Genomic DNA, 20,521 nt, shown 5'->3' on the forward strand with positions numbered 1-20,521 from the left:
ACTCAGTAAAATGCGGCCGTCCCAATACGCTGACCGCTGCCCTTGGTGTGGCGACACACCAACACTCATTCACATCACTTGGAATTGCCGACAAAGACCAGCAGAGGGCAACTCGCCACTCATCACACGCAACGAATTCGATAGGTCGTGGGAGGTGCGACTCACCCGGCAGGACTTGGGAAGCCAGCAGGCAACCTTGGACCAGGCCAAGCGAGCCGCTCGGGCCAGTGGGGCCCTGGAATAGGGGCTCCAACCACGGGAACCTTAGTTTGCCATTTGAATAAAATGTTTTTCCTCCTCCTCTGCATGTATGAGCGTCTGCATGTATGTTCGTACTGATGGTTTCGCTTTTGCTACGAGCGCGTTTTGGCCCCGCGCTGGAAACTTCAGGCCGCAAAATATGAGAATTTGTGTGTAAACAAACAACTACTGTTGCGCGGACGCTATCAGAGCAGTTCAAAAACAATTTCCTTACAACTGCGGCTTCGGTGCGCATGGCAACTTTGTGATCTGCCGTCCCGACGATTCAGTGTTTTTTTTTTTTTTTCGGTCTAAATTCGGGTACGTTTCAATGTCATTTGATAAGTTGTCTCGCACTGCGTATTGATCGGTCTTCTCAGCAGGCAAATGCCGCTGCTTCTGTTTCTTTATTCGGCGCATTCGTTTCGTTTGGTGCTCACACAAAACGTGAGCAAATGCGACGCCTTTTTTTAATGCTCCCTAATTATCGTTCCGTTTGCATTCCAGTGAACTTGCCGCTCTCTGTTATCAACAAATTCGTAGACCAAAGCTTCACCACTTCGAGATTGCTGGTGGAAGAAGAACCAGTCTACGAGACCGAGCATGTAGTAGCATGCGACGCCTAGGAAAAGAAAGAAAATACAGTAACGTTTGCCGGACTTGTTCTGCAAACGTCGGCTGTGAACTAGGACCCACATGAACTTGAAATAGCGGAGAATAAAATAGAAGTTATTGCAGCAACCAGCAGGAGAAAAACAGGATAGTAATTATTTGGCGAGTACGTCCCAGCAATTTTGGCAGCAGTGTCGTGTCTAACGCCAACAGGGTGGCATCTTTCCCACGTAAATAAATGAGGCTCCAAGAAAATACATGGGGTTGGCCGGTGGGCCGATCACGGAGGCAATGCAAAATTTATGTAGCTTATGAAGCAATGCATGCCTCATCAAATGGGAAAGTTGCCCGTCAGCGTCCCGCGTCGGCGGCGTCAACACGAGTGATGCAAAAAATAATCGTCACTTGATGGTGTCACCATATGACGTCATCTTGACGTCACAGATCGCCAAAATATGTAGCGTCATTATGACGTCACACGATGACGTATTCACACGTCATGGTCGCTTTGCATTGCCTCCGTGATCGGTCACGGAGGCCGTGCAAAACCGCGTTAGGCGCAGAACGCTTTTGGAGGGGGGCGCGGGAGAATCAGTACATCGACTGAATAGAAGAAGATGGCTTTCGCCTTCTAGTCATCTTTAACGAATGCATAAGGGACCCTGTGCGTTTTTTAATTCAACGTATCTAAACAATGACTTGTGCATCTGCAGCCGATTTTGTGGACGCTGAGCACGGGGCCGACGATCAAGAGGTCGCATTGGAGGGTTCTGAGATGACATCGCACGTGGTAAAAGGTAGCACGTTTACCATCCTGTGGCAGATAAGCATCATTTGCCGGCGGGAAGCGCGCGCGAGCCATCGTCTCAGTGTGCGCTGTCTGCTACTCACCGAACATCGCAGGCCCGACGCAGTAACAAAAGTCTTCGTCGCGGAAGTGCTTGTTGCACACAAGACTCGTAGCGGATGGCTACTTGCCGGTTCTTAGCTTTACAACCCATGCTTCACGCTGTTTCTTGTCCCGCAGTTACCAGTGCAGGCTGACACTGGGCTCCTTTGCGTAAGCGCGGCACTGCGGCACCGAACGGTAGAGCCCCATGTTCGTCGCCTTCGGAGGCAGCCACTCTATTACAATGGTTTCAATTGAGTAGGAAATGAGAGAAAACTTCCGAATTTGAACAGACCGCAGCGCATGTGTGACTTGAAACTCGTTTTCAAAGCACGCGGCAGTGCGCCACAAGCAGCCGACGCGGCCGCTGAGACCACGTGATCCTGCCAAGCACGTCACGCCGACGGTGGCGCCGGCGTTTCCAGTGGTGGGCCTCGAGGCCAATTGGAACACACCCAGGGTCACCAGCGAGAAGACACAGACGCAGCGCGGGCCACGGCGCAGTGTGGCCCGCGTCTCGCATGACTTTAATAATTTCGTCATGCGTGGCGCTCCGTGCGCTTGACCCAACGCAGCCTGCGTTGGCCCAATTCTCAAACTCTGCTGATCATTTGAACGCAAGAGCAGGCTGCCCAACGCAGCTTGGGGGCCCAGCGTATTGGGTCCCCAATTCTCAAACTCTCTAATTTCTGCGTCTCGGGTCAACGCGAGCGCAAGAGCCCAAAAGTGGCTTGGGTTCTGCGCATGGGTCCTGGCGGCTCGCAAGCTTCTTGGGTTCCCAAGCTCCTTGGGGCCCCAATTCTCAAACTCTCTATTAACTCTCCGACGCTCGCCTGGCTGTCGCACCGCGTTCCCCACTCTCCCTGTTAACGACCAGGCTAGAGGGAAGAGACGACGCGCGTAGCGTTTCTCGTCGCGTTTGACGACGCTTTGAAAGAGTGCAAATCGAGTATCAGTCTTTAATATGTACTTGTTGATGCCATGTTTGTGCGGGATTCACCATATGCGGTGCCCACATATAGGTTAAGAACTGCAGCTACCGCAAGGGTTAAATCATGATCATAGGCGTTAGTCGTCGGTACAGAGATGTGCAACTAGGCGTCAACGTGAAGGCGTCCACATCGAGCGGTGCTATACCTGCCAAACAACAATAGACATTGTACAGTCACCATAAACAATTAACTGCTTCTGTGACGCCACGTTTCATTTTCGTGTTATACCGATTCCTATGACGGAGGGATCAGCCATCTTTTTAAATGTCGCATTTAACCATTTGCTTCAAGTTGGCAAACGAAGTTGTTAGCCCGCAGCAGGGAAGGAGCTGTCGGTAGCGTGGCCGAGTGGTCTAAGGCGCTGGTTTAAGGCACCAGTCTCTTCGGGGGCATGGGTTCGAATCCCACCGCTGCCACATTTTTTTATTCATTTCCTTTTTTTCGGGGGGGGGGCAGCAACTTCCATTGGTCAATCTCCAATGTGTGTTGCCGCTCGCCTTTCTTTTGTCGACGCGCAGCTCCCGTGGTACAGAACATGGCGGACACGACCGGCTCGGAGGCGACCCTGCTGGCCCGTCTGCGCGCTGTGTTCACCAAGCGCTCCATCCACGTGTGGCGCGAGAAGCGGATGCCGCTGTTCAGCTGGGTGCTGCCGCCTCTGCTCCTGTGGCTGCTGTTCGTGCTCGAGTATTGGGGCTTGCGCGGCAGCCTGCGCGACGTGCAGAACGTGGGCGAGACGCTCAGATACACCTTCCCGGACGTCGTCGTGTTCGCCGTAGTGAGTTGCCCTCGATTGGAGTTGCCCTCGATTGGCAACACTTCTTCGATCGCGGGCTCGCGTCTGTAAAGCTCATGGAGAGCCGTGTATACGTGAATCACTACAGAAAGAGGAACCGTTCGATCGCCCACGCGACTGAATTGGTCTGTGTCGTGCTTTTTGCTAGCGCACGTCTGAGGCATCACAAATCTTGCGCCACACTTGCTTTCATTTACGACGCAGACTCTGCGTGGCCTGCTTAAGGGGTTCTGAACCACTTTTTCACACTTCATCATATTCTCTGGGACTGCAGGGAATACCCCCCTCTCCCGATCTCCTGGCCACTCCCTCGCCCGAAGGGTGGCAGGAGGTTTTGACCTCCACCAGCCTGGGAGTTCAGCTACAGGCCATACAGAGAGCAGAGGAGGTGGCCACCAGGTTCAGCCTGGCGGATCACCTACCTCCATAAAGTCTGACAACAATAAAGTTGTGTTCTCTCTCTCAAGTAGGAACTGAGTCACGGGGATTTGTCGCACGCTTTAAGAACTTTCCATCTTCCCTCGTCTCGAGGAGCGCGCTTGAATCTACATAGCATTAGGAAGGAATGACACGGCGTGAAGAAGTAACGTCAGCGCGCGCCATGAAACGCGATCGCTCTCTCTCTCATTGTGATTCCTGCGCGCGCTCGTGTTGCTACTGCCGAATTTTAGCTCCCTATAGAAAGTGGCGCCGGCACGTGGTAAGACGCACCTGATCCAAACTATCAGCCCATAGCAGCAATCCGTTTTTTGATGACGTATTGCTGGCGCCCCACCCACCGGAGTGACTGAGGATGGAGCCTGTGTGTGAAGGAGTGGGTACTTGCGAAAGTGGACACATTGCGCTCCGCTTGTAAGCTCAACGTGCCGCGAACGACTACAAAATTTGTCTGAATTGATCACTGCAGGGCTTGCTGTTCCTACAGTGTGTTTTTTTTTTTAGATGCAAAGCATTTCTTTGCGGCCCAGAGGCACTTTGATCGTTTCTATCTTTCTGTCTATCTATCTAGCCGCTCACGTCTGGACACTCTCATGGTCGTCTCCTTAACTTGACACTTACCAAAACTGGCATAAGATATTAGTGTATGCCGAATACGATTCATGACATGAGTAACGTAACATGCCAATCGCGTATGCATTGAAACCCTTCCCTCAGTCACATGTGATACGGACATCATCGTACCGTAGCGTGTACTACGTTTCAATGAAATTGACTTCTATGCTCTAATGTGAGAGCCGACGTTACATCGAACTATAATGTACCTTTCGGGCGTCAGTGTAGTCGACATTTTGGGTAAGCCCATGATACGCGCAAAGCTAATCAAAGAGTAGAGAAACGTCGATCCGCCTCGCAACGCTGGGCTGAAAGCAAAAATGAATTTTTAAAAAAAGCGGCATATCGGCTCTGCTACTCGCTTCCTGCTTCGCATGACATCGACTCCTACAATGCGCAAGACCTGCCGTAATTTTTTTTTCTCCAAGCCCGAGGGGCTGCTGCTCACCCGTTTAAAACGGAAGATTGTGAAGCGCCAGGCATCGTTTTCCTGCAAAAGAGCACTCGTGGCTACAGGAAAAACGATCAACCTCGGCGCACTTGCATAACCATCGAAAATTGCTGCAGGAATCATTGCACCTGAAATGGAAGCTGCTTATTTGTCCCATAAAATGTTTCAGGCGCCGTATTTTCCATTCGCCTGAGCAATGGCTGCTTTGTGTCTTTCAGGGTTTCGCTCAAGCCGACAAAGAGCAGCAATTCCGGGAGCGCTACTTCGAACCGATGTTCGGTAATCGGCGCCAATACTACCTGAAAGGCGTAGAGACGGACGTGGACGTTGCCCACGGACTCCTGGAATACGCTAGCACCAAGCTCTACAAATACGTGTTCAACGTCCACTTCGGCTATCAGATTACTAAGGCGGTGGGGTATGTTGCAATTTAGCCGCATAATACGCTTTGCACACTAAACCTTCAATAATTTCGCTACAATTACACTACATTATCGTCTTTGTGACTTTTTTTTTTCAATTGTCACTTGAAGTGTCTGTTAATAAAACTCACTGTTAGTTAACAGTACAGCGAATCCATTTCTTTAATTGTTTTTTAATAAATGTTTGGTTTATGGGCTTTGACGCCCCTAAGCGACTCGGGCTATGAAAGACGCCGTAGTGGGGAATCCCGGACAATTTCGCCCTCCCGGGGTTCTTTAATGTGCACTGACATCGCACAGCACACGGACCTTTAGCATTTCGAACCTGTCGAAATTCGATCGTCGCTGCCGAGGTCTACTCGGTGTCTATCTGGTCAGCAGCCGAGCACACTAACCACTAAAGCCACCGCGGTGTCTTGTTTCCGAATAAACATTTCGTTCTCAATAGCGCGCATCACGTCAGCATGATGTTTTGTGCATGACCAATCGCACCGGGAAGAACAAAAGTGTAGCTTTCGTATTTCTCATTAGCTCTCCATGATTGTCCTTAATCTTCTGGGCCGTTCCCACAGCGCTTGCGTGTCAAGTGATACAACAAGTCATGAGAATACCCCACCGCATAATGACTACTTACGCGTAATTAGCTGGAACGTAAGAGGATAAAGTGATGCTGAGTCTACCTCGCCATTACTTCCTCGCCATTGGTCAGAAATTTATCTACGCTAAGATCACCTGCCTGTCACGCAACTTCACAAAACCGTGAAAACTCGCGAAGTCATAGTGACGTGGGCGCACCCAATCGCTCATTTATATGCCGAACGATTGCCTACACTGTCACGGAATGGCCTTGCAACGGCCCCTGCCAAGTGGAATAGACGATGGCTGCCTGCCATTCTCAGTATCGGCACATCGTAGGAAACACTGGCAAAACACGTGTGTGCCGCGTACGTTGAGAACAATGAACGACAAAGCCTGTTTTTAAGGCGAAAGCCTTATATGCTTCATGAGTCGAAAAATCATGCGTCTTGTGGCGTCGCGAGTACCAATGGCACCAAAAGCCACGTGACCAAGTGATGACGTAATCAGCTGACATCGTCTCTTGGTCAAAGGTGGTTCGATTCCAGAGGCAGTTCAATACCAGGTGAGGTTCAGAAGCTTCAGAGAGAGTGGAGAGGGGGGATGCAATTGACTGAGAACGTAAAAGCATGCTGTCGCCTGTGCTCTACGTACCGTTAGTGAGAGGGACTGTCAGTTTTTGTCATCTAGCCACAATATCCCACCAGGTAGTAGTACCTTCTCGAGCGGGCGTTGCGTCGTCGTTGTCGCAGTACCGTGATGTGGTACAACGGGCAGATTCAGCACACGGCACCTCTCATCACGACCGCGTACAACAACGCTCGACTGCGCAACGTGACCGGAGACGACGAGGCCACGTTCAGCTTCGACGTCACCGCTCCGCGACCTCCCAAGAACGAAACGGTAGTCAAGGTGGGCGTGTCGAAGGCCGAGATCGAGCGGATCCGCAGCCAGAACACCTACCGCGTGCTCCTGCCCAAGGTGCTGCGCTCCATCTTCTTCCCGCTCGTCTCGAGCCTCATGTGCAGCAATTTCGTTCTCTTCCCGATCGCCGAGAGGGCGCTGCAGGTGAGTTATCTCGCTCACAGTGTTGCTCACATTAATACCTAGAGGAGCACCTAACGCTCCCAGCCGGTCTGTGCGCGTCTCCTAATAGTAACAATAATAATTTCTGGAATTTTACGTGCCAAAACCGCGTTATGATCATGAGGCACGCTATAGTGGAAGGCTCCGGAAATATCGACCATCTGGGATTTTTTAACGTGCACTTACATTTTAACGTGCACTTACAAAGCAAAGGTCTTCTAGCATTTTGGCCCCGTTGAAATACTACCGCCACGGCTGCGATCGTACCCTCTTTTTTCGGGTAAGCAGCCGAGCAAGGTAACCACTGTACCACCACGGCGGCGCGCGAGTTTCCTAGGGGGCGCTGTGCCGTCATGGAAATTAGAGTCACTGGAAAATCAGAGTACCGCAAAGGTAGGCTGCACGCGGGCAACATTGGGTGGCGGCGGCCATATCCCTTCCAGACCGTCCGGCGCGCACGAGACTAAAAAGCCACCAAAACATCGCCCAATGTTAGCGGTGTAAGCACATTTCATGGTGGCTACCCTGTGCCACCGAGCAAAACTAGCGTCTTCGTGTACCCAGAAATTCCCTAGGGAAGTCGCCAAGTGAGGTGAAACTTGAGGCACTCGAGAGCGTGCGTTGCGTTAAAATTTCTGTGTTTGTCCTTTATGTTACATCGCGAGTGTTCGCTTGAATTGATACAGATTGTTAAGACTATCAGCAGCGCTAAGAAATCCATCATCTGCGCATTTATTATTTGACCTGAAATGTAGCAGCTGGCGTTTGAAGTAGACATCCGTAGCGGCTCGTAATTTGTGCAGCAAGTTCACTATATATGCGATCATGCTTCAGGCCACCTGATTCATTGGTATCTTGTAATAATCTCTGTTGGCATAATTAAGCTTCTCCATGACACTATTCCAAGAAGTGGCTTGGTCTGTTCTCTAATGAAGAGGGTGTCAGCTAATTCGTTTGCGTACAGGCAGAAGAATTGAAGAAACCTTTGCTGTGCACTTACGCGTTTATTAGACGTTTGGGTGCTCGTACGGTGACTGGAGACGGCGTGGGCGCTATTTTGTAATTAAAGAAGACAAAGCATCAGGTAACGTATGTGGCAGTTACGAGTTCCCCTGCTGGTGGGCTTCGCTGCACAGCGAATCGTCGATACCGTAATGCACAGTACATGCTTTGTGGCATAACACAGCTGCAATGCCATAAAGCTGACTATAGTGAAACTGTCATCTTGTAGCATGTATATATAACGTAAATATATAGTGCATTGAATACAAGGGGCAGAGCAAGCATGGCGTAAACAAGCAGGGTACGAGTCAAAATATGGGCGGCGTGCGCAGCACAAATTTCTTTGCGCTCCACAATGAAGGAATTGCTTTGTAAGTTTTACCGCTACGCAGGGGTGTAATGCGACGAAAACTAAGTGCCACGCTGTGAAGCTTGCTACCTGTGGCTGCAAGTAGTTGCCGGAAAGAGTATCACCAGGTTGCTTCAGTGGCGCAAAGTGTTCTCTGGTCCTATATATGTACACGTTTCACACGACCAGGTTGATGAAAAATAAGTAACAGGAAAACTTTAACGGCTTCACAGCAGCTTTAGAACGAACAATTGTCTCGAGGGACAGTCCGAGACGCCCATCAGCGGATCCTTCTAGAATGAATATTTAAGCTTCAGACAGGCATTTTATGCGTTTTTAATTACGGGTATATCGAACTATTTAGGGATGCTTTTTGATTCCGATGTATGCGAGTTTTACTGTATATACACTACGTTGGCCGACAGTGTGCATATTCGTAACATATATGTTACGAATATGCACACTGCCGGCCAACGAAGCATCGAAGGTCGGTTCAGCGAAGCATTATGTGGTGAGGAGCATTGATTTTCCGGGCGTAAACAAATACTTTTTTATTTGATATTTAGGAGATGGCAAAAGCACATCAAGGAAAAAGAAATATTTCATAAAGATACAACAGAAAGTTATTCACAATTGTGTTTCATATATCTGCTTGATACCGCGCACGCATGCGTGCGATGGTAGCCATATAGATGCATATGCGACATATACCGGTTGAGGATGGCCTAGAACGGGAACTACACTGATCTGATGAGGAAATAAGCAATCTGCATCGCTGCGCCTCCTAGTACACACATGACGTGCTCCAAGTAGGGAGGCCAGCTTCGGCGTGACGCTCGTTTGCGTGGTGGCTCGATCGCCACGAGCATTCGTTTAAAACAAGCAATAATATTGATCATTCGGTGACTATCACGGAATATTGGAGCTAAACGTTTTTGCAAGGTACCTTTTGGGAAAAGCTGGCTTTTCTGAAACTACAGAACAAGGCCCAAACAGCAGCTCATATGAATATATAGCATGCTAGCTGTTCCGATCATGTCTCAAACTTCGTCGTCCAAAAAGAATCAGCTTCGTAAACTAATGCGCTTGATACGCCAGCAACGTTAACACAAGAATGAAACCTATGCAATGTGCGGCTACGCCTGCACTCGCGGAGTGCATAATTGCAGGGGCGTAGCCAAGGGGGGTTCAACCCCCCCCCCCCGAAAATTTTCAATTTTGCTTGCGTATATAGGCACGCACACATACAAACACACGCACGAACATACATAAAGTATGGTTGAACCCCCCCCCCCCGCAAAAAATTTCTGGCTACGCCCCTGCATAATTGATCATCTCATTGAGCTGAAACAAAACTGATTCCCCTCCTTGCGAACTGCTTGCCCCTTAGTCAAAAAGTGGCCCTTCCCAAAGAAAGCAGCAAGTATGCGCCTTTATTCGTGCGTCCATTAAATCAAGTCACCTGCATTTCCATGGTTAAATCGCATGATCATGCAACGTCTCGCACGCACGTAAGTCACGGGCCTAGGCTAGGTACATCTCGCTTGGAATTTCCTAGGGACAGCACCAAAAAGTGGTCTGGCAACGCGGGCATGTTTTGGTGGCTTTTTAGTCGCTCCCGTCCGGCGCGTTCCTAGCGTGTGTTGAGAAGTGACCGATCTTTTAGCCTCAGTGCCGTGTTACGCTCGCCATAACGGCATTATGCGTGTGTGTTTCTTCAAGAGGATATTAGAAGTGATTTCGAGTCATCGACAGGTATGGATCGACTGCGCTGTTAGCGGTGTAACTAATGAAACGTACGGCGAATGTTGCCATGTGCTCGCGAACTCTCTTCATGGCTTCATCGGTCTCTTTTTGTGTAACGCCCGGGCGTGTTCGCTAGGTCCGGATCTATAAACATAGTTTCATTAGAACAGTGACATCGTGCGAGATGCCATTTACTTCGACTTTTGGTGAATCTTGACTGTTTGCGCTAGATTTGCAGTCGGTGTTCAGGTTCACTGCAGTCGAGAACGTTATCGAACATCGAGAACATTCAACATTGCGTCCTTCGACTGATTGCTGACGCATAGCTTGCTTGCGCACCGTGCTTGCTGTTCAACTGGTTGACATGTGTAATAGAAGTTGTGTGTGTACGGTAATTGGAAGTTGTGCGCGACGTCTTGATTCGGAACGCCAGCAGCCGAACGCACGGGCGAATCGGCGTGCGGTAGGTAAGGTGCATCCTATCTTGCGATACGTAGAAAATAGGCCATCAAAAATTATTAACATCACTACTTAATTGTTTCATTTCCTATTTCTTGTCTCCTTAATATTCCCAACGTTGCAATGAATTTGCAAATATTTGGCTGTGTTTTGACAAACGGTTCTTTTTTTGGCGTTGCCAGCGCGTAAACAGCTATTGTTCGGTGTCTGCACTGCTGCACTTTTTTTTCATAACGCACTCTTATTAAAACTTCCGCGGCACGGTGCTTTATGTAATTTTGATCAGAAATAGCACATCCCGGAATTTTTAAAGCGCATGCTACTGTAACACAGTATGTATATAGACCTAGGGCTCGCAGAAAATCGACTCCCTCAATGCGTGGGATCTGCTTTTTTTTGCTGTGACCATTTCTCACCAAATATACAGTATTTTAAGGGTACGCTCGGTGCAATGCAGCATTAGCAGCATTTTTTGCAACAAATGTAAAAATACGCTTGATAACATTGCCTTATAACAAGTTTATCAACAGAGTTCCACGCTTCTGTTTTGTGCAATGCCAAAGATCATGCCACAACTGTCTTCAAGGTATACCAGTAAACAGTTATTATTTTAATAAATCTTCGATTTCGCTCTCGTGCGTGACACGCTTATAACTCGGATAGCATGCGTAATCTGTTAAACAGATCGAGATATAAACAGCCGAGCAAATATAAAGATGTGTAGTTTACAATATCGCTGACCATAGCGAACCGAAAAGGTGAAGTATCCTGTCGCATAAGATCTTTTCCAGCAAAGTTAGTGTAGTTCACTGCAGGAAGGAGTGTTATTCGAGGGGGGCGAATTCGTTCAGGGCAACTATGCAGCCACGTAGAACGGCGCTCTTTGACATTAATTTTGCCCACACGGCAAACGAGATTCCCAGAGTAGCTCACCAGTAATGTTCGATTGATGGTGAGCTACTCTCTTCTGGCATCTGCATGCAGTGGCGTAGTCAGGGGGTGGCACACCGGGTCCGTGCCTCCCCCCCCCCCTCCCCGAAAAAAATGTCTGCTTAAGCCCTTGTCTGCATGACGCGTTTAAAAAAGCGACGAAGTACTTCTGGGGACTGTGGTACTGCTAAATGTCCGGCCACGCTCTGCATTGAACGCGCCTGCACCCAAAACGCTTGGAAGGGATATGGCGGCGAGAGGTCACGTGATGCGAGTAAGCCAATCGCGTCGGCGGCGGCGCGGAAAACAGATGCGATACTCTGAATCCCCCACTACTTGAAAAATTTTCCATTGTTGATCGCTCTACGCAAGAGCCCATCTGGCTGGTTTCGAGCAAGCGTGACACTTATAGTTACCAGTCCCGGCTAAATTCCGCGACGCGCCCCTGCAGCGTCGCTCGGGAGTCACTCTAAAGTGCGCCGCGCGATCGAACACCAAAAAAAAAAAAGTGTTAGTGACGACACGCGCTGACGAACGGGACGTAGCTGCGAGCACCGTGCAGCACCGCTAACCGCGCAGTCGATCCATAACTGTCGATGACTCGAAATCACTTCTAATATCCTCTTGAATAAACACATAACGCCGTTCCGCCGAGCGTAACACGGCACCGAGGCGAAAAGATCGGTCACTTCTCAACACACGCTAGCAACGCGCCGGACGGTCTGGAAGGGAAATGGCCGCAGCCGCCCAATCTTGCCCTCGTGCAGCCTACCTTTGAGGTACTCTGATTTTCCAGTGACTCTAATGGGAATTAAAGTGCGAGAGTTGAGTTGGCTGGCGTCGAGCAGGGTATGTATGGCCTAAAACGGGGATACGCCTGCACAAATGACGCTTCCGCCCCTCACCACTCCGAGTTCAAAGACGAGGGAGTGGTTTCCTTCTCGCCTTCACTACCCTTCCCACAGGCGATGTCCCCTCGTCACCACTTATTTCTTAAAAGCACGTGTAGTACATACAATGTCAGCGCTAAGAGTGGAGCCTATCAGGATTTTGCGCTTGTCGGCTACTAGCTGTTATCTCCGAATGTGCAGTGGAAAATACACAAAATGAAGTCAAATTACTTGATCGCGCACAACAGTCATGCGAGACAAACGGGTGGGCGGCTTCATGGCTAAGTGGTGTAAGAGACAATTCACAACTGATGTTTCGCGTGTATGGACCAGTCGAGAGAATGTACCATAATGAGGTCACGTGAATCCCAGTTTCTGCGTCACGAAGTACGCAAGACCACTGGCTGATTTGAGCATCGTGAGCTGCATAGTTACCGCTTCCGCCGCGAAATTCCGCGACGCGCCCTCGCGCTCGCTCGTGATCACATTTAAAGTGAGCCGCGCGATCGAAGAAAAAAAAGAAAAAGTGCTTAATGGCATGACTCGCGCTGACGAACGGACGTAGCTGCTTGCCCCCGTGTCATCACTCCCTGTGTAGCTTTCAGCGCGCTCGCTGGTACGAAAGGAGAGAGAAAACGCTTAAGGCGTGTGACAAATCCCTGTAACTCAGTTTGTATTTGACGGATTCTAAAGATGATTTGCCACAGTCGATTCGTGAGGCAATAAGCTCCCTTAATGAAGCCATTCGATGATTACTTGAAAAAGCGTAGCCGGGCCCCTACAAGATGAAAATTCAAGAGAAGTTTGACCTTGAGTATTATTGGAGTTAGGAAGCTTTTCTTTGACAAAATCTAAGTTTATTTTTGCCATGCATTTAAAGATTTGCCATGAAAAGTCTAAATATCGTAATAACGTTTGCTGTCGGGCTAGTTGGTGCATAGCTGAACTTCAACTGATGGCGCAAATGTTAGACAGGAACGTAGAAGACACCTAAGACACGGACAAGCGCACACTCGCAACTAAGTTTTATTCTTCCGAAAGCTTAGCTTAAGAACCCTCAGGCATGCGCACAACACCAGAAAGGCAAAATCAATCTCTGAAACCACTGCTTGATCAAAACCTATCCACCAAAAAACTATACTCATTTTGATAAAGAGTTATAGAAGGAACGCTGACACACATTATAAGGCTGACACACAGTCTAAATATCGTGTCTGTAGGTACCCACAGTGTGTCCTCTTGTCATTGTATGCTCGTATGGTAACAAAATATTGTGCTCCCTTGTTAAACCACGCTTGCGGAAATGCACCTGAATTGCTAGGTTTACTTTCATTAACGCTTTATCGCCGCTCTGACACAGATTTCTGATGCACCGCAGGTGAAGCACCTTCAGCTGCTGACCGGGCTCAGCCCAGCACTCTACTGGGTATTCAACTTTATCTTCGACTTCATGTTCTATATGGGAACCGCAATCTTCGTGCTGATACCGCTGGCATTCTTCGAAGAAGGGGCGCTGTCCAGCACAGACATACGTGAGTATAGGCACACGAATGTAGTAACTGTTAACAAAGAGGGGTTATGGCGAGGAAATTTAGGTGTGGCGGTTCGAAAGAATCAGTGCAACTCAATAACTTGATCTAAATTGAATGAATACCACGTTGCATTTTGGAACTGAATGGCAAAACAGACATGATTAGGCAGTTGCTGATTTGCGTCCCGAATATATAACGACCCCATAGCAGGAAACTGCGCTGCGCTTAGTCGTGATTTTAGAGCGAAAGCTCTGCTACTTTATCTCGCAAGGTCATTCATCGCGTCGTAATGACCTTGAGCGGCTGGAGCGCAAACGCAACGGAAGGCACGTCCGGCGGGCCTTGGCAAAAGAAGCCACATGCCTTTAGGCGCGAGCCTGAGCAATGGGAGAACGCTCTTGGCTGTCGGCCAGATCGGACGTTACAGCCGCAGCCACTGCTCTTTCGTCCCTGCGTCTCTCACTCCCAGTCAAGCCAGGTGATCTGCTTCGGGGAGGCGTTGCAAATGCGTTCACTCAAAGCCTCACCACTGCAGTACCACGTGACTAGGCGAAGGTTGAACATTTGAAACACCGGAGCATAGGGAGGAGACCATATTAGCACGTTACAGAGAGGCGCACCAAGCGCGGAAGGGTGCCAAGAACGAGCCTACTGCAGCCGCCGGTTGTGTGCGTAGTCCAATATAGCAAAGACCACAAGGTGTACGATTCTTTTTGTACGCTGTTTTTCTTGAAAAATGAACAAGCACCAACTAGCCCAACTGCCCATTTTGTTCCATCCAGTTACGTTGGCATGTTTTTGCGTGACGTCCAGACACTTACTTTTCGCGAGTAACAGCCTCATTTCGCCCTACAGATATACGTTTGCGACGTTAGCTTCGGATAGAAAACTTGAACCTCCCGACAAATTATATCACAGATTGTAGCATCATTACTCGGCAAAAACGTAAAATATTATAGACCGAAAAGACACTCTTATTTCATAATATGTCTAGCATTTGCATTAGCGGAGAGAAAGTATTCGCACATCGAAAGAAGTCAAGCCGTTACCACTCTTACGAAGGTGATAAACAGGTGCAGGATTTTTTCGTGGATGAAGCCAATGTTTATTTTTAGGTTTTACCCGACTGCACAAAGATGTCTGAAAAAACAAATGTCTCTTTCAACGGTGTTACTTCGGTGACGCGCTTTTGCTGGCGACAATCTGGTGGTCTCATCGTAGAAATCAGCGCAAGAAACTGACAAACAAAGGACCACTCGTACACACCGCAAACTATCAACTGAGATTTATTCAAAAAATTACACCATCTCCCGCTAAAGGGAACCATGTGTGGATGCGAAGCAGCGGGCAGATGGTTAGCTTGAGCGGGAGATGGCGTAATTTTATTGAGAGGACGAACGAGAATGTGTAAGAGAGACAACGCCGCTCGACGGTGACGTTTCGATTCGGCTTCGCGTTGCCGCGCCGCCTCGAGATCCGCCGCTCGACGTTTTGATTCGGCTTCCCGAGCTCGGAGTTGAGGGTCCGCTTGCCGTCGTTCGTTTCCTTTCGGCTTCGCGAGCCCGAAGTTCAGGATTGCCACGTCGCCGCTCCCGTTTCGCGGCAGCGGCCCGAGCGCTCATCGCGGCGCTGCACAGGAGAGAGAATGAGGCGCGCGCGCTCCGTCGTTTTCATACCGCGGAACTACCGTGGCGCCCCCAGCGGAGTATGCAGCTGCCGCTTGGGCTTGTTGGTTTGTCATCCGAGTGTGCGATCCGTGTGTGTCCTTTTGTGTTCCCTGTCCACGTCTTTCACGCGCAACAGTTTAGGATAGAGTAGAGGATTCCTAGAGGAGAGGGGGGAGCGTAGGAGAGGAGAGAGAGAGGGGGACGCGCGCGCCGCTCCGTATTCCGAGAGGAGAGAGAGGGAAGGAGAGTAGGAGAGGAGAGAGAGGAGGAGGGAAGGCGCATGCGCAGTGAGGAGTGGACGCCGCGAGACGCGGGAGTGAGGGACAAAGACCCTGCCATAAGCTGCTTCGCATCTAAAAACACGCACACCTACTGGTGCAAAGAGTCACGTGGTCAAAACTTAAACAGCAAGATACAAGGTCTCATATAGTGCTTAGCGCTCACGAAATATAATTCAGTGGCATGCAACATGATGGACGGCCTCGCTACGCATGTCTCCCCAGATAACTCCACTGAATTAGATTTCCTGAGCGCTAACCGCCAAATTAAACCTTGTATGTTGCTGTTTAAGTTTTGACCACGTGACTCTTTGCACGAGTAAACACGTGTGTGCGTTTTTCAACAAAACTCACTTTATAGTTTGCGCTGTGCACGGTGGTCCTTTCTTTATCTCGACCGACTCGCCTAGCAACCCACTAATCTGAAATCTAGTGGCCGCTGATGAATGTGCCGAAAAGCTATTTCCGTGGCTCCTCGGGGCATGAAACGGTTGGTGGCGATGTCGACCGCAGTGGTAACTGAAATTAGGGCTGTCACAATTCCACGCTAGTCAACAGGATTGGCGTATTTGTCATAAAGCGTCCATTCAATAGGAGCCACAAGCGCGTCTTGCTGGCACTTTTTGTCTTCTCGGTTTATGATTGGGCGAGTGTACAGTGTACTGTTAAGCGATTGCGGCTCTAATCTTTGGGTAAGCCACGTTGTTGAGTAAGGTAAGGGCAGCTGTAGCAATTAATGCAGCGTATCGACAGACTTAGCGAATTCTGAATCCGTAAAGTAGTGTTCAAGAGGTGTTATGTAGGCAATGGTATCGTTTAAGAGCTGCGAAAATGTCCATGCCGAATCTTCTGGCCATGTTTTCGTTCATTTTGAACGTCAAATGTGAACTACAAAACCGTAACTCACTATTAAACTGCTCAGCGCAAAAATTTAGACACAGTGCGCTGGTCCTCGTCTTTTCTATGTGTATTGTGTCTAAGTTATTGCGCTGAGCAGTTTAATAATGAAATACCAACTAACCCAATCCCACATTTCCGTAACTCACGTCAGGCGTTCCCTTTGAAATTTTATCAAAAGCTAACTGGATCAAAGTGTCCAATGCAAAATGCAAAAAAAAAGTGTTATTTTTAAGTGAGAATGTATTTTTTTTTCTTGACAGGGCTGATATTTATTCTGAACCTATTACACGGATACGCGGCGTTGCCGCTGATATACATCGCCTCCTTTTTCTTCGACAGTCCAGGATTGGGCTTCACTGCGCTTTCTATCATCATGTTCGTCGTCTGTAAGTGAAACGTATAGCTCTGTACGCATTGCTACGTATAGCTCAGTATGCACGCCGCGTTTCTCACCAGTTCAAACGGTTATGCTAAAGATCGCCTAGGCACATACAGGCATACAGGCACACAAAAGTAACAAACGTATGTATGTATGTATGTATGTATGTATGTATGTATGTATGTATGTATGTATGTATGTATGTATGTATGTATGTATGTATGTATGTATGTATGTATGTATGTATGTATGTACGTATGTATGTATGTATGTATGTTGAGTCATAAATGCGTACATACATACAAACAGCTGACAATTTATTGAAAAAACTCTTATCAGATTGTCAGCATGTTGCAATGACTGTACACTTTTGAAATTTTAAACGGTCCTGAAACTTGATGATGCAATTGTTACGTCGTTAGTTAAGTAGCTCAAAATAACTTTTTTTTTTCAGTACTCTCAGTTGGACTCTCCTATCCCGAACAAGTGTTCCTCCCCCAAAAAATATTCTTAAAAAAATCTTTCCTTCAGTTGAAGAGCGTTTTTTTAACGGTGCGCGCGTTTCTCAACGCACGATGACAGCGTTTCCGTCACTAAATATTTTAAACTTGCAGAATTTAATATTGTAGATCCTATAGCGGCAGGGGGTCAAAACTACACTCTCTTTAGTTTACGCACACATCAAATAGGTAACTAGTAACTCTGTGAACGTACGACGTAATCAAGAGTACATTTGGGAGTTCCAGTCTAGCCATTGCAGCAAAAACAGATGAACCGACAAACGGAACAACGCCTTGTAGTATAGTTTCGGAATTGTTCGTGTTTAATCTTGCCTTAAAGTTGACACTGTTCGACGCACATTGTCACAGTTTTAAAATGTTTGATTCTGCCGCCGCCATGATTAGCACAATATCGGTTTGTGTATCATTTTACGTAGTAGCTGTAGTAAAATTAAGAACCTCTAGTTATGTATAGTAGAGCATATATATTATCGTATAAAACTATAATCAGCAAAAAGCATACAAAACGAAGTAATTAATTTTGAAGAAAGCGTAGAACATGGGTAAAAGTTACCGATTTACTTGCATGCGTTGGCCAATATTGGCCATGCAGCCGTATAAGAATGCAATAAAATACTTGTATATGCATCTGCCTCGATCACCCTATTAGATGTTTTGCACGCTATACGGCAGTTCCTTTCAGGTTAATTTCACCGCATATTACGAAAGATGACATCGATTCGCAGCGTCGATGGGTTGCCTAGGTGAAGTATTCATGGAGCACTACGCGGGCGAGGTGAACAGCGCCTTCCTCTCGGATGTCGTCGGCACGGCTCTCCAGGTGGTTCGACTGCTGCCGTCCTGCTCCTATTCGCGCGGAATGACCAAGATATTGCAGCTGGCCTCCGAGAACTACATCTGCCGCGTCGGAGGCGCCGAGCTCGACAGCCAGTGCAACAGCAAGGTCGCCGAGTCCAAGCTCTCGCTACAGGAGTGCTGCAAGTGTGAGTGTTACTTTCGACTGTTTCGGAGAACTTTCGGCTATGTGAAGGGAAACAATGCCTTATTAAGGCGCAAGCCTGACATGCCTCGTGAAATGTGAAAAGTGACCGGCGGCGCCGTCACAAGCGTGGGCGTCAACATGAAGTGGTCCAAAGTTCACGTGATCACAGATTACATCGTGATGACGTCATAAATCGCCAAATTTTGTCACGTCATCATGGGTTCACCATGACATCACGTGGTATCACGCTGTCATTGTCGCTTGGTCAAAGGTGACGGATCCTGGAGGCAAGGCAACACGTCAAGTGCAGGGAGGTTCCGGGGGAGGAGGGGGGATCAATGCAGTTGACAGAGACGAAAAATAAGATGCCTTTCACCTTCTAGTTGTCTCAGGCGAATGCATAGGTGACCGTGTGACTTTTTGATTTTGGGGACATGCAGCCGTAGGGCGGTCGGGAAGTACATGCGGTAGTGAACGTATATCTCTACATTCTATTCATCATGGATTACGGTGTAATAGTTATGGCCGAAAATTGCTAACGCCCAGGGAACTTAAAGTCAGCGCGGATTAGATGGTGCCGCAGCTTGTTACCAGCTAAGGTGACTGCATTACTTGCCCACAATTTACCTTGGAAGACCGACGCGCGACCGCTTACAGATCAAGTGCTTTCGCGTCGTTAATTGATAAAAATACTGGGCTCATTATAAAATTGGACATGACTGTTGCCGATAAAAGCGATATAGCTCTAGCTATGTATACATTACATGATCTGTAACAAAAGTCACCAAGATTTTTAGTACTCTCATGAAACACTGGCCGCCTCCAAAGTGCGTTGTATAGTGTCCGTCTTCCCTTGCGCTCAAACATGCAGCGCCTTTACTAAAGGTACACAATATTTAACTGCGACGCTGTTATAGCCGGCCGTGAAATCTCCATGGTCACCAGAAAACTATCATCATCATGAACGGGCATGTGCCACAGAAATTGAGCAAATCCCATTATTCACCATTGGCCCACTAAAAATGAAAACGACAGCTATAGCCCAAGAAATGGCTATCATCTCGGGTATGTGCCGCAGAAATTGGGCACATACACTACTCACCAGTGGACCGCTAAAAATGAAAAAGGCAACAGTTAGCCCAAGAAATGGCTGCAAAGCGACGGCGGCGAGCTGAAGACCCCTAGAACGTACAACAAAAGAAATAAAGAAAGAGAGAGAGAGTGGTTCGTGAAAGAAGAAATGAAAAGGGGCGCTATTTCAGCCTCCCGTCGAGGGAGCACGGCTCAGCGCCCTTAGGGATGGGGAAGTAAAGATGATCGAAGAAAGGAAGATAGAAAGGAGTGAGTAGCGTGGCGAGGGTGTCTTGTCAACGAAGGCGGGAGCACGAAGCCAAAGCGCTCGTCTATAAGGCGGCGAGGTCCGCAGAAGCCGCAAACTCGAGGATGGCTCGCAGGGCTTGTAGCTTTGACCGTGCGGGAGAAAAGTAAGTCCTCCACCGTTGTCGCAAGGAGACCGAGCAGGCGATAGCGGCGCGCCATCAAGCATCGTTCAGCGGCGAGGGCAGGGCAGGCGCAAAGTATATGCTCCAACGTTTCGTCGTCGCCGCATCTGCGGCACGCAGGCGAGGAGCAGCGACCCTTGGAAAACATGTGTGGCGCAGGCCAAGCGAGAAAGAGATGAATTCCAGGGGTTAAGAATTTCTTCGCGAGGTGAGATTAGAACCCGCGTAAACACCATCCGACGGCGAGCGGCTAGCAGAGCACAGCAC

General features: G+C 48.6%; 1 protein-coding gene and 1 non-coding gene across 2 annotated transcripts in view; both read left to right on the forward strand.

The window, feature by feature from the left end:
• Positions 1-3,616, forward strand: part of LOC119381913 (phospholipid-transporting ATPase ABCA3-like) — an 81,834-nt gene extending 78,218 nt beyond the window's left edge. Inside the window, exon 17 of the mRNA XM_037649663.2 lies at positions 3,252-3,616. Within this exon, the coding sequence (XP_037505591.2) occupies positions 3,252-3,580 (329 nt within the window). The 3' untranslated portion in view covers positions 3,581-3,616. The remainder of the gene's footprint in view (positions 1-3,251) is intronic.
• Trnal-aag (transfer RNA leucine (anticodon AAG)) lies at positions 3,068-3,149 on the forward strand. Its single transcript has one exon. It is a non-coding gene; the product is annotated as a tRNA-Leu (tRNA).
• Positions 3,617-20,521: the final 16,905 nt, after the last annotated feature.

Source organism: Rhipicephalus sanguineus, chromosome 2 (genome assembly GCF_013339695.2).
Source record: "Rhipicephalus sanguineus isolate Rsan-2018 chromosome 2, BIME_Rsan_1.4, whole genome shotgun sequence".
NCBI classification, from domain to species: domain Eukaryota; kingdom Metazoa; phylum Arthropoda; class Arachnida; order Ixodida; family Ixodidae; genus Rhipicephalus; species Rhipicephalus sanguineus.